Source organism: Ochotona princeps, chromosome 20 (genome assembly GCF_030435755.1).
Source record: "Ochotona princeps isolate mOchPri1 chromosome 20, mOchPri1.hap1, whole genome shotgun sequence".
NCBI lineage: Eukaryota > Metazoa > Chordata > Mammalia > Lagomorpha > Ochotonidae > Ochotona > Ochotona princeps.
In genome coordinates, this window is record NC_080851.1 from 16,253,422 (window position 1) to 16,267,118 (window position 13,697).

Consider the following 13,697-nt stretch of genomic DNA (forward strand, 5'->3'; position numbering starts at 1 on the left):
TGATACAAATGGAGGTAAACATTAATTACCATTTGGTCAGATGTAGCATAACTTGCATTCATATTTCATTGTTGGTAATGGAGGTATGTGGAGATACACACAGACCTTGAGACAGCTGCTTTTAAATATTGCATACAGGCTAGCAGTTCATGGAAAAGAGGAGATAAGCCTGAAGGTTAGATCTTAGTAGAAGGCAGGTCCTCATGCACAGCTTTTGTCAATCCTGATTTGGTTTGGAAATAAAAACCATGGAATATAAAAAAAACAAAACAAAACCAAAGGAGAGTTGATTCAGGGAGAGGAAGCTGGGTATCATTTCAGACAAGGTGATGTAACTGCTGGCAGGGAAGTCACTAGGCAAGGCTGTGTTTCCTCACTCCAGTCCAAAGGTGCTGGTTTCTTCTACTGCTGTCAACAGCTTTTCATACAACATGGAGTACGAGGGGTATGGTGGAAGATCCAATCGGTTGAAGCATGTGTGTGCCCTGAATGGAGAAGGAAAAAATTGATTATGGAATTTGTTTCAATGATACAGCTGATGCTGAACATACCCGTGACTTGGGCTGAAGCTCTGAATCAAAAAGGAGTGGGACCAGGATTTTGGATCACCATAAAATGCTGTGAACGTGTAGCCACAGCCTTCTATGTATGAATAGATGGGCTGAGGAAATGGAATCGCTAGACCTGAGTGGCTTGCCCTCATAAACAAAGTGTGCTACCCTGGAACTCTAATGGTACACTAATGCTAACTCCATGGTAACATGCAGACTTTGCAATTGCAGTACGTGATGGGCTGAGCAGGGTTTGGTTCCCCAGACTCATGCAAGTTGTTTCAACTCGGAAGTTTTAGTGTTGAAGGTTAATGATTTGAGGGTGGAGCTGGGCTCTCCAGAGGGGATCCCAGAGGTGGCGCCTGTGGGAGGTCTTTGGATCACTCAGGTGTGTATCTCTGAAGGGCGGTCCTTGCAAGGCATTTTGATCATCAAAGTTTGAGTTTGTCGTAGGTTTTCTCTTTCCTGGCTCATGATGTAATCATGGCTGCTGCGCCTCCCCATAATCAGCCTTCATTACAAGCTGGGCTACAGAGCTGACTTCCTATTCTATAACTTCAAACTGCAAGATTAAATAAACCCTTTCTCAAAGAAACTCCTTTGTGATATTTTGTTTAGGGCAGCATAAGTGGACTAATACACTGTATGATTGTAAACATGGCTTAGTGAAGGAGACAGAAACATAAATAGTATTAAAGGATGATATTCCTAAGTCTCCTTGTCTAGCTCTGCTATTTGGGCCTCTATAAACTAGTGGACCCAGGATGCCTTGGAATTTTCTGTTTTGAAATAACTTATATGTTTGAAAAGGATTGCGAGCAACTGAGTGGATGAGAGAGAGACATGAATAAATGAATGAATAAATAAATGAATGTTTGTTTTCTCTCCAAATGCCCACAGCAGCTAGGGCTGGGCCAAACCGAAGCCAGCAGCAACTCAACTGGGTCATCACCTGTTGCCTCCCAGGCTGTTCACTAGCAGGAAGCTGGAATCAGAATCAGAACCATGAATCAAACCCAGGCACTCTGCTACGGCTGTGGATGGCTCCAGCATCATCCTAACCTCGATGACAAATGCCCACTTCTGAGACTTAATTCTTTACTCAAATTTGGCTAGGGACAAGTCTGACTTCTCCAGTAGCATTCACACAGCCCCAAGCTTGAGTGTTGCATTTTCAAGAGAAGCTAAGAATGTGACACAATCCTCCACAGGGGCTTGGAGCATCCTCTTGCCACCAGTCCTGGAGGTCTCCTTTACTTTTGGCTATGCTCACACCACAGGACATTCACCAGTGATTGCCCTATACCAGAACTATCTTCCTTGCCACACTGCTGACACACGCATCAGGAACACCCTTGTGCGTCTCTAGCAGTGAATACGAGAGGCCCAGCACACACAGTTCCCTCCGGTGGATCTATTGGGAGTCAGTTTCTATGGGAACTTTTGATGTTATTGAGTCTTATTCACAATCAAAGGGAAAGGTGGATGGGTGCAGCTCCCATTTTGCAAGATCCCCTTCCTTCCTTCCTAGTAGGCGTGATCTGTTACAATGGTGCTTGGAATACCAGCCAGCACAGAAAAGCATTCCACAAGATCAAATGGTGAAGCAAATACAAAAACAAGTCTAAACTCTATTCATCCTAACTTTGTTTGGAGTCTTACACTGTTTACATTACAAGCTCCCTCCAGAGCTCTGTACTTGTTGCACCTCTGGAATTACATCACCAGAGTCAGGCTGCTGCAGCACAGGGGACGTGGGAGTCACTTGGGGAGACGAGGAAGAGAGAGAGTAGGATAGGACATTTTCTAACCAGGGAGAAGTTGGAGCAACTGCTGCTGTGTCTGTCCACCAGGCATTCATCTACCTCCAGCCAGTGGCTTACTCACTGTCCTTCACTGGTCCCCTTCACCTGTCCCTGCCTACCTCCAAGGGTGGGCACAGCACAACAGAACATCTGGCCAAGCCTGGCCTGAAAACACCCAACTGGGAAGAAATGTAAATATCCAGGGATTGGCAGAGTTCTTGGGTTATCTGAATCCACGCGTGTCCACATTGGATTAGCTCAAATAATTGAAATATTTGATCTATAAGTATTCATTTGAGTGCAAATAAAAAAGAACTGCACATTTGAATAGCATGTTGGGTAACACTGACAGCTAACCAAATTAAATAAGGCTCAAAAGTTCCAGGTGCACTTCCAGAACTAACCAAATTAACTGTGAGCAAGATATGAGTATTAGCCCATAGCACCTAAACAGAAGGTGTACTAGTTACTTTTATGGGCATTTCTGGATTGAGCTAACTCACTCAAATTCTGGTTTGTCGGCAGAGTGAATGAACACAATCAGATTATGCTGAAGTTCCAGATTCTGGAGCATTTTTCTTCCCTCAGGTGTGGATCTGACAGCACAGAGTGTCTGCCTACCTCACTCCCTGTACACTAGATTGGCTGATGCCAGGCAGGCGTGGACAGTGCGGAAGGCATGGCACTGGGGCTTGGAAGACCTCTATTCCGATCCCAATCCAGCCACACTTCAGCTTTATGACCTTGGGAAAGTCTGTTAAGCTTCCTCCGCCTCAGTTTTCCCACTTGTAAAATGGGGATAATGATACATGCTGTGCACACCTCAGAGGGTTATTGGCAGAATCAACCATGAAACACACATAAATGCCTTTCATAAGCCATGACTCATTAATGAAACATAGAATTTTCTTAATAATGCAGCCAAGATCGTGGCAAAGACTTCAGGGACCATGTCATACCAGAGTGACCTAAGATCCTGGCTTTTTTCACATGACCTATTGCTAAGTGAATCGTCTTCACCGCATCCTTTACAATGCATGATCAGGAGCCCCACACGGACCTTCTCAATCACACTCTGTCAAATTCCACTGGGATGCAGACCTAGTGTGCCAGCATTTGGTGCAATTTTTGACTTGGTTGGTGCCCATGTCACACTGTATACCCTTCTAATATGTGCTATCTGCAGAGATGACCTCCCTGCGCCTGCCATCCCTCACCCCCCAAAGTATTGATTCAATTGTGAATCACTTGTTTGCTGCTGGTTGTTCAGGTATGTAAGTTGTGTCTTCCCTTCATGCCTAACTACAGCCTCCTCCTAGTCTGGCTGTGAAGCTGATCTTATCCAAGTTTGTCAGTAACCTCTTGGTCTGCAGATCCATGTTCTCGCCTCACCAGCTCAAGCTTGTCACCCGGACTTGAACAGTCCTCTCCTTGCCTATCTGTGGTCTCTTAGTGGCGGACATTCTCTCTCTGCGCTCCCTGATGGTTGCTCGTCCTCCTGGGGATGTGGTCCTCTCTCCTTGGCCACCGAGAGTTTTTCATTTTGCACTGATGGCTAGGAAGTCTGTCCATCATATCCTTGGTCCTTGCCCTGCATGGAAACCCCTCAAGTCTCTCTTTTTGTTTTTCTTTACCCTGTCTCCACACTTCCTGTGCTACATCTACTCTGATCTAACATCTATGCTGCTCTCTTCTTTCAAGCCCTTCCTGTCTCCATTAGCAACCTTTTTCAAGGTAGGGAAACTCCGCCATCTTCTTAAACTTTTTTCAGATGTCGTCTCATGTCCTTCTCCACCCTTGTGAGTGGTAACTTTCCCCTGTGGCATACTCTATAATGTGGACGTACCTCATTCTCACTTCTTTTTGTTAGTTCCTGATCATTATTTTGCAACTCTTGTTTGAAAATCTTGGGTTTCTTAGAGTCTCATGATATTAGATACTTAAAAAGAAAACTACAGGTTTTGATAGTTATTTCATTTTAATGAAATGGGTTAGAGTACAAACTACAGTGTATTGTGGGTAATTGGGCAAAGTATTGTGCTCAGGAACACATGCATGTTAGCGAGGACCTGTGTGTCCTGGGTTGTGGTGTGATGCGTGTTTGTTTCTGTAGGCAATGGTTTAAATAGCTTGAACATCACGATCTAGGTGTACCCACATTCCCTCTGATCCTGTGACTTTTTAGTTTAGGACATTTGCTAAAATCTCTGGCACAGAGCTTAACTCTCCCCTTCCACCAGGTCACGCATCAGGGATGACTCATTTAACACCTTGGCCTCAGCCCCAGCGACAGGCCCACCTCTCTCCTAGCTGGACTAAGATGGTACGGGAAAGGCTTTACTAGGCACTGTACAATTATGGCCCCTCATCAGTATGCTCAAAGATCCCTTTTTTTCTTAATCCTCTGTCACACACATTTTAAAAAGTGAAAACTGGAGCTAAAGTAAATATTTAATGTAGCCTGGGCTATGACCAGCTTTCACTGTGACACTATCTGGCACCTGTGTTGGAGAAGCCAGTTGCCTTTCCTGTCTGTGTATGGAAGAGCTGGGGAAAGGTCAGGCCAGGCCACCTGCCCCAGATACAGGCCTTGTGCACTGTGGCCCACAGCGTCGGGGTGCCCTGAGTCACTTGAATCTGCTTTGTGCACCTGCCAGCCTCATCATTTCCTGATGCGTACATGTGGCCTGGCCAAGTCTTTCATCCACTTTTTATCCTCAACACATGGGTGATATCTTAAAGGCTCTTATGTCTTGAGCACATATATAAGGGAGAATGGTCAGAAGTCACTATTCAGTGGATCATTTTACTGCCTTATTAGTTGCTTTCTTGGAGCCCTCTTGTTCCAGGATAAAGTCTCTGTTTCCCCCAAAACCCATGTCCTGGACCAGATGTGAGCCAAATGTTGACCTCATAAGCTGTTTAGCCTAATAATGTGAATATATATTTCAAAGCTCCCAATACAAATATTTAAACCACAAGCATTCTTTGACCCCAAAATAACAAAAGCAAATGACTCTAGTTCCCCATAGAATCAAACAGAGACTGTTCAGCAGTATCTTTTTCTGGTTGCCCACCAACCTCTTTCTCAATGGCATCCCCTGTGATGTCATCAGGGATATCATACTTTCCATACTGGCTCAGTGATCCTTCCTGAACCTTCCAGAACATGCTCATGCTGCTCCTTCACCTTGGAACTCCCCCTTGCCCTACTTCTTGCCTCCCAGTGCTCACCTAAGAGCCAGTTTCTTTGTGGTGGCTTGCCTGGGCACCTCAATCAGGATGAGGTCTTTGTTCCATATTCTCACAACACAGCATGTTAGAAGAAGATAATGTTTTCTTCTGTTTGTTGAAGCTGTATTTATTCCTATAGAACTTATACAGAAGTAGCTCTTTAGTGCTCCTAAGAGTCACCCAAAGTGGCCTAGAAAGAACCCAGGAAGTGTTGGGATTAAAACTCATGGCATGGGGAATTTATTCTATAAAATCTGCTAGAGTCCCAGTGCTTCCTTTTCCACAATTGGTCTCATAAACCATTTCCTTGACAGCTTACTACATGGAAGACATTTAGTGACCAAGAGAGATTGACATGATCTCATCCTCAGGGTCTTCAGACTTGGTAAGGAGCTACACCACATGTATGATTGCACAACCATATAAGTGATGTGCTGGACAAGGGCATATATGCTGCTGTAGGGTTACCTGGGGCTTCCTGTATCTTTACACCACTGTCCTACCTTCCTCCTCCCCCAAATCAGACATTCCTCCTGAAATTAAGTTTGGTTCTGTACCAGTTAGAAACCTTCCCCAAACTGACACATGCAAAGAAGATGATCTTGATAAGAACGTGGTCTTCACATATCTCAGATACTTCTACGCCTGTTACTAACAACTCAGATAATAATACCCTGAGTGCCAAGAAAGAATTCCATCCCCAAGGCTAAGCACGTAACCCAGCGCACTTTTCCCTCCTCAGTGGATTTCCCAAAGGTTGGCAGGACCTCTGTACCTGGGGAGAGATGTAATTTTCCCCCACTTCTCTATGCAGAAACGCCGGAGCCCATTGCTTCCTCGGAGGGCTGCAAAGCCTTCGTAGGGCACGCTTGATGTTCCTGTGACAAACTGAAGCAATCTTAGCCTTTGCTCGTTATTGAAGCGCTCTACTGCTGCCCAGAACCAGCGGATCACAAGATGCCCATCATGATAACCTGGACAGAGCAGAGGGAGGGAGAAATGGGAGAGACGGAAGGGAGGAGAGGAGAGAGATGGTGAGACACGCACATCAGATCAGAGACCACCAGACAGGGAACAGCTGCTTCAGATATGCTGGTCTCCTCAGGGAGGGATGGCCTTTAGACAGATGGACCTCATACCATCTGCATAACAAGGTTGAATTTTACAACAAAAGACCAATTAGAACATAGCTGCTTCACAGAAGGATTTTATACTCTTTGCGATGTTCTCGGAGACCTTTGCTTTGTGGTTAAGCAACTGGCCTTCTACTTGAAATGAATGTAGACAGAATAGAAAGGTTCGGGTAGAGATAAGCCCTCTAAGCATACAAGACGCCATCCTGCCTTCTGTTCTGGAGGTCTGAGGCCTCTTTGTGGCTGAGTGCACCCCGGGAAGATGAGTGAGGCCATGGGTATCCCCAGCTCACTCTCTCGCTTATGTTGACTGGGGATTCTTTGTAATATTTTACATGAAGGAAAGGCTTTGAAGCCAAGACTAGAAACCTCTGAAAGAGAAGACGGGTAATGCAAATGATGTTTCAGAAAGCCAGATTTGACAGTGTGCAAAAAGAACTGCACAGAAGGGTTAGAAATGACATACTGGAGAGACCACAGGGGGAAAAAATGTACTGTGGCCAGCTAGTGTGAAGGTAAAGAGGGCTGATCCTACAGGAAGCTGGCGACCCTTTCCTGATAGCATGTGAGGCACTCAGGAGCTGGTCCACGGAGGGGTATGCCCTGAAAGCTTCTACTCTGAGCCAGGCCAGGGACGACCTCTACCGAGGGAGCATTCAGGCTCACAGGTGGAGAAAAGCACGCGCAAGCACCTGCTCTCTATGGAAGTGAGGCGAAGCTTTCTCTAACCTTGAAAAGTGATGAATGATATAATTTATAATTATAAATATTCATAATTACATACATATATGTACATATATATGGCATATATATTCAGTTATAAAAAGCAATGAAGTACTAACATACCCCAACACAGATGAACTTAATCCTACCCAGAAAAGACATCCATAAAAGGCTATACTTTGTATGCATTGTAAGTCTTACTATAGTTTTATATTGTTGTATGAGCCTTATTAGTGTGTGTGTATATATATATATACATATACATATTATATGTATAATAAAATAGGTATAACAAAGCAGGTAAATGCACAGATAAAAAAACATAGATTAATATGGCTGAGGTGGGAAAGAGGAGATTAAGGGAACGGACAATCACTATTTCTTGGACCCAGGGTTCCCTGTTGGGGTGATGTAAGTATTTGCAAAAGAAACTAAAAGTAATGGCACAGCACTGAGAATGCACCAAACTCCATGGATTACTCCCCTTCAATGTCGCATGTCGTGGTCAATTTCACCTTCAACTGAGAACCCTTTAAAAAAAAAAATCCTAACTGGTTCTTGAGGTGGTTGTGTTAACAACTCCTGCCGCTCACCTCCCCGGTACTCAGTGTTATTCCGCCAGTCATTTAGGTCAATTTCTGCGGTGCCAGCTATCACCAGCTCCAATTCCCTGGCATCGAACACGGACACGAGCCTTGAGTCCACAACCTGAAAGAGTACAGATCTTGTGACCTGAAACAGCTTAAGCTTCAGCACCCAGGCCTGAGCGCATGACAAGCCGTGCTGATGATCATGATCTCTGTGTATTAAAATGGGAAACTGACCACCACATGCAGTATTCTTTTTTCAATATGTAATCATATTTTTGAAAGATTTATTGACCTATTTGAAAAACAGAAACACACACACATGCACACACACAGATCTCTCTGCTGGATCCATTCCCAATGGCTATAATAGCTAAGGTTGGACCAGGCTCAAGCCAGGAGCCAGGAGCTTCATCTGGGTCTCCCATCTGGGTGACACTTGGGACATCTTCTATTGCTCTTCCCAGGCCAACAGCAGGGACTCTAACTGGTACCCACATAGGATGATGGCATCACAGGTGGTGCCTTTAGCTCCTATGCCACAGCATGAGCCCTCACATCCATTCCTTTTTGAGTTCAAGATCATTCTGGTGTCTGATTATTTCTATCCCCCTCAATTTTATGCTGAAATTTTCACCTCCTTTTGGGAGAACAGCCCTCTACTAAAGAGTACATGTTCCTTCCACAATGTGAAGGTACAGTGACAAGGTGCCACCTGTAAACCAGGAGCAAGTTTCGGCAGACACTGGACCTGCTGCCACTTTAATTGCAGACTTTTGGGCCTCCAAAATTATGCAATATGTTTCTGTTGCTTATAAACTACATAGTTTAACAACGTATGGTACTGTGTTACAGCGCCCTGAACAGACTGAGGAAATCACTGACTTAGACATTTTACAACACAGGCCTTCATAAGCTGGAAATATCATCAAGATTCCAGGCTTTTTCCTTCATTTCTTCTGAGGGTGATGTGATAAACAAGTCTGGCTTGACTTCCTGAAGCCACAGTGAAGTTTTCAAGTAACTTCATATTTGAAAGGCAATGACTTGGCAGCAACTATGTATCACCATTTCACTTAAACTCTGCTGTCTCATTCTCACAAGATTTTCCAGGACTGGGCACTGTATATCAGAGTTATGGCACTTTTGTTTCCTTTCCTCTCCCCTCACTTGCTTTCTTCCTCCTTGAAAACCGTGGCAGGATCAGTCTTAGGGCTCAAAGCTTCTGCTTGGCATCTTGTGCCAGGTGCAAATGGGCACCTGCAGCAGCACCTCCCTGGTTAAACCAGTGGCAGATGGGATGGCTGCTGATGTTCTGCCCCAGGGCAGCAGGGAGAAAGAGCCTTGACTCAGAAGGCAAGAGCCAAGAAAACGTTTATGGCCAGGTATTTCTAAACTGGAGAAATTTAAGTCTATCATTTTCTGTACATGAAATGCAGTCACTGTCATTATCTATGATTTTACCACTCAGCCTGTATTATGCTACACAATAAAACATGGGCAGTGTGCCACCTTCCCTAAGTGCCTTCACTTTCCTCAGACTTGGTTCTAGTGGGCAAAAGGAAACATGCCCTGAAAGATCCAGATGTTGGGTCTCTCAACATCTGGCACACAAGGGTTACCCCAACACCAGATTTTAGGGAGAATTTTTCATCAGTAACAAGTGTTGGCAACTTCTCAACCATCTACCCAAAGCAGGTCCCATATGCCCTCTTGTGAGGAGAGCCGAGCCCCTTGCCAGCCTGGGCTAGTGCCCTCCTTGCTCCTCACGGGCATGGGGCCGGCTCCTCTGGGGCTCCCTGAAGAGCGGGCACCTCCCACTGAAGACCTCTGGGCCTTCTGCACATGGGTCCGGGCCTCACCTCATAGAAGCCCCGCACCAGTGCCTCGGTCTGTTGCACCACGCCACGCTCCACCCGCCACTTCACCATCCTCTCGATATACTCTTTTTTGTTCTTCTCCGTCACCTGTGTGTTGGCGCCTCCCGACTTCAGCTCTCTCTCCGTGACCTAGAAGGAAAACCACGAAGACCAGGGTGTTTGGCAACTCAGCTCACCTCCCAATGAGACCAACTAACTTTGGCAACAGGGCTTGATGCCAAAATACTCCTTGCACAATTTCAGCATCATTGCCTCCTCCAATCCGAGTCTTTTCTTAGAGGTCACTAAAAGACTAGCTGATCCAAGCAGAGTTTTAAGCACCTTGGAAAGGCTAGCTTTTGTTTTAAAAAAGAGGAAACACATTCTCTTAATGCCAGGGACACACTGGTTAGAAAAGGGAACTGCTTCAGGTTTCCCTAATGGTGATGCCAAATACCCCCAATAGTCTCCTCCCACATTTCAGGTTAAATCTCCAACGGTCCCCTCTTCCTCCCCTTTCACAGATGATCAGAAGCAGCCACTGAACAGAGGGCACACAAGCGGTACTTGTGGTCAGGCTGGCAATAGCGGTGGAAGGATGAGGCCCTGACTTGATGATCAAGTGCAGCGAGAACAGCACTGCACTTGGCAGGACAAACTTAAGTCACCCAGGAAAGTCAGGCTGTGCATGATATCTGCTCAAGGGCAAGAAGACCAGTGACATGTTAGGTGTTTTTTCTAAAGTGTGTGCTGTTTCAAAGGGGTCATCTTCAGGCATCTTAAACATCACTTAGGGCAACTCACTACTCTATGCTATAAGACTTATTAAGAAATCACTGTAGTTTGTAATTAATATAAAAATATGCACACACATATATTTGGCATTTGCAGGCACATGTGCTTAAAAATAAAATAGTCCACAAGAAGTGTGAAGATGGGGTGGGTGCTGTGGCAGCCCCTGTTAGTAATGCTGGCATTTCTTGTCAGAGTTACTGCACCAGGCTGAGCAGTGAATGAAGGTGCAGGTACTCAGGATCCTGCTACCCATGTGAGAGACCTTGGACAGAGTTCCATGTTCCCAGCCTGGCATTGGGCCACTCCTGCCTGTTGCGGGCATGTGGGAAATGGGTCAACAGACAGAATATCTTTCTGTCTCTCTCCTTCTCTGTCTCTGTTTTTCCAATGAAGAAGTAAATCTTTAAAAATAAAAAAAAAGGTCTGATAGTTACTTTTTCTTCTGTAACTCGGGGGGGGGGGACAGTGATAATTAGAAAATATTGGTCAATTATAATATCCTAATTGCTAATCCATATTGAGCTTCTCAGTTAAAGACTTTATTTCCCAACCCAACTTGCAGCCAGGCATGGTAGGCTACTAAACCGTGTCAGTTAAGGTGTAGGCAGAAGTGTCACATGACGTTTCCTAGGGGGCTCTTGAAGAGCAGGCTCTATGTATTCCTGTGCCTTTGAACTGGAGTATGAGGGTTTGGACTCAGTACACACTGGGCCATGAGTCCAAGGGATCCTCCCTTGGAATATTAGTGCTGGGATCAGGAGGGAATCTACACCCTGGGGATTTCGTCACAGTGTACTCCTATGCCACCTTGGATTGGCTGCCTCCAGACTTCCATGCAAGAGAAAACTCAACTGCTAATTTCAGCCCAGACATTTGGGGCTCCTCTCTAGTGGCTGACCCTAAGCCTAACACACCAGGGAAAGGCTGAATCTTCTCTTGTGTCTATCTGCTTTCTGTTAGCCGAGAACGTTCCAAGAAGGGCTGCTATCCAATTTTCCAAAATGGAAATTGCTGCTCTTGATGATCTCATTTTGAGAAGAAAGGGGGTAAAATTTAAGTGTATATATACCAGTTTAGATCCACAAACACATCCTTACTTTTTAGTCACTAGGAACATTCAAACTTTTCTCTGTGCATACACAAAGCATTGTTCTTTTGTGTCTTTATCATTATTTTTCATCTAATTTTACTTGTATGTAATTTATTTTGCTGAGTAGATAATATGTGAACATGGAATGAAGTTGAAGTGGTATAAAAGACAATAGAGGGAAGATAAGTTTCTTTTTCAACTTATATTCCAGCCATGTAGTCCCCTGTCTGAAAAAAAAAAAATCTCCTGTATTCTCTCCCAGGGATATTGTCAGTGTTTGCTAGGGAACATGCATACAGTTAAGTACCAATGGTTCAGTCAACAACGTACCAGTTAAGACAGCAGTCCCATGAGTTTATAATGTAGTTGAAAATTTAGTACCATCTAGGGACATTACAGAACAATGCATTATTCCTGCATTTGTGGTGATGGTAGTGTAAACAAGTCCCCTCTTATGCCAGTTGGATAAAGTTTAGCATGTATGACTTCACAAAGAAAGAAGAAAAATTTGTTTGCTACAGTTGCTAGGTACACAACACTTGATACACATGTATAATATGTGATAGTGATAAAAAGTACTGTTAATAATTGTGGTATAAATCTTCTACATAAAAAAGTAGTTCGTGTGGCAGACATTCAGTGCAAGATAACACTTGGATCATTTACATGTCATAATGGAGTGCCTGGGCTTGAGTCCCAGCTCTGCTCTTGGTTCCAGTTCCTGCTAATGTGTATCATGGGAGGCAGCAGGTGAAGATGGCCCAAATACTGGGCTTCCAACACAGGACTCCTGAACTGAGTGCTGGGATCCTAACTTCGTCCTGGCCTCATCCCGGATGTTGCAGGCAAGAAGAAGAAGAAGAAGGGATATTTCTCTAGTTTTATCTGCCTGAATCTTTACAATGTTAAATTTCTTTAAAAATTAAAACCACCAAAAGGCTCTGTAAAGCAGTGTGCTGTGACAGGCAGGCAGTGGCCTCATCCACTCCAGTGCTCACTGTGCCTGACTGCAGAAGCCATCCCTGTGACTGATGGTCCAACTACGGTTGTGTCACAACACTCTATGGCACCTGCACAAGGACAAAAATCACTGGATGAAGCATTTCTCATGCATCCTGTTGAGTGGGACATAACTAACTAGAGCAGCTCTCTCCACCCCCATAAATACTAGCCTATCAATATAGATACTGTTCTTCCTCATTTTTTCTTCTGAAAAGTATACCTGATCAATTATTTCATATCAATTTAGCCTTGCTATATTCTTTAACTGTTGTTACTACTCCCTGGTGGTTGTTCATCTGTGAGTGAGCTGATGGGCGGGGGTGTCTCTGACATTTATTAGCCACGCCAGGAGTCCACTATCCACCATGCAACTGTGTCAGTTACTTAGCTAGTGCTATCCCAGTGACATTGTGGATAAAGGGAGACATCTGTCCTGATTTACGTTTTTACAAATTGCAAAGGAGCATGATTATTCAGCTGTAGTTCCATTTCTTAGAACTGCATATTCTTTGCTAATTTTCAAATGAATTGCTGGCTAAATGAGTCTTATTGATGTGTGGGATCTTATCCAACACGGAAGGACACAGTCTTTGTTTTACATATTGCAGTATACTAGAAAACCTGCCACTTTTATCCTGGCATTTTGTTATGTAAAATTTAAAAGGTAATTTTAGATTATGATACTATTTTCTTCTATGACGTTAAGGGGCTGCAAGACTAGAAATAGCATCCTTTCTGCTTCATTCCTTTCTGGTTTCCTCTTTCTTCCCTTTCCCCTTCTCCCTTCCCTGTCTTTGCTTTCTTTCATGCATTCAGATTTTTGAACTAAAATTTTTCATTTTTCTGTTGTAATTGGAGTTTCCTTCAGTGTAATGTGTAAGGTGGGGATGTAACATAAAACTTTTAAAGAAAGATGCC

The 13,697-nt window shown here is 44.3% G+C and overlaps 1 protein-coding gene across 1 annotated transcript in view; it reads right to left on the reverse strand.

Moving 5' to 3' along the window:
• Positions 1-317: 317 nt before the first annotated feature.
• HECW1 (HECT, C2 and WW domain containing E3 ubiquitin protein ligase 1) overlaps positions 318-13,697 on the reverse strand; it is a 154,332-nt gene continuing 140,952 nt past the window's right edge. The window contains exons 24-27 of the mRNA XM_058677941.1: positions 9,896-10,042; positions 8,040-8,154; positions 6,366-6,564; positions 318-485 (exon numbers count right to left, since the gene is read on the reverse strand). Coding sequence (XP_058533924.1) covers positions 374-485; positions 6,366-6,564; positions 8,040-8,154; positions 9,896-10,042 — 573 coding nt within the window. The 3' untranslated portion in view covers positions 318-373. The remainder of the gene's footprint in view (positions 486-6,365; positions 6,565-8,039; positions 8,155-9,895; positions 10,043-13,697) is intronic.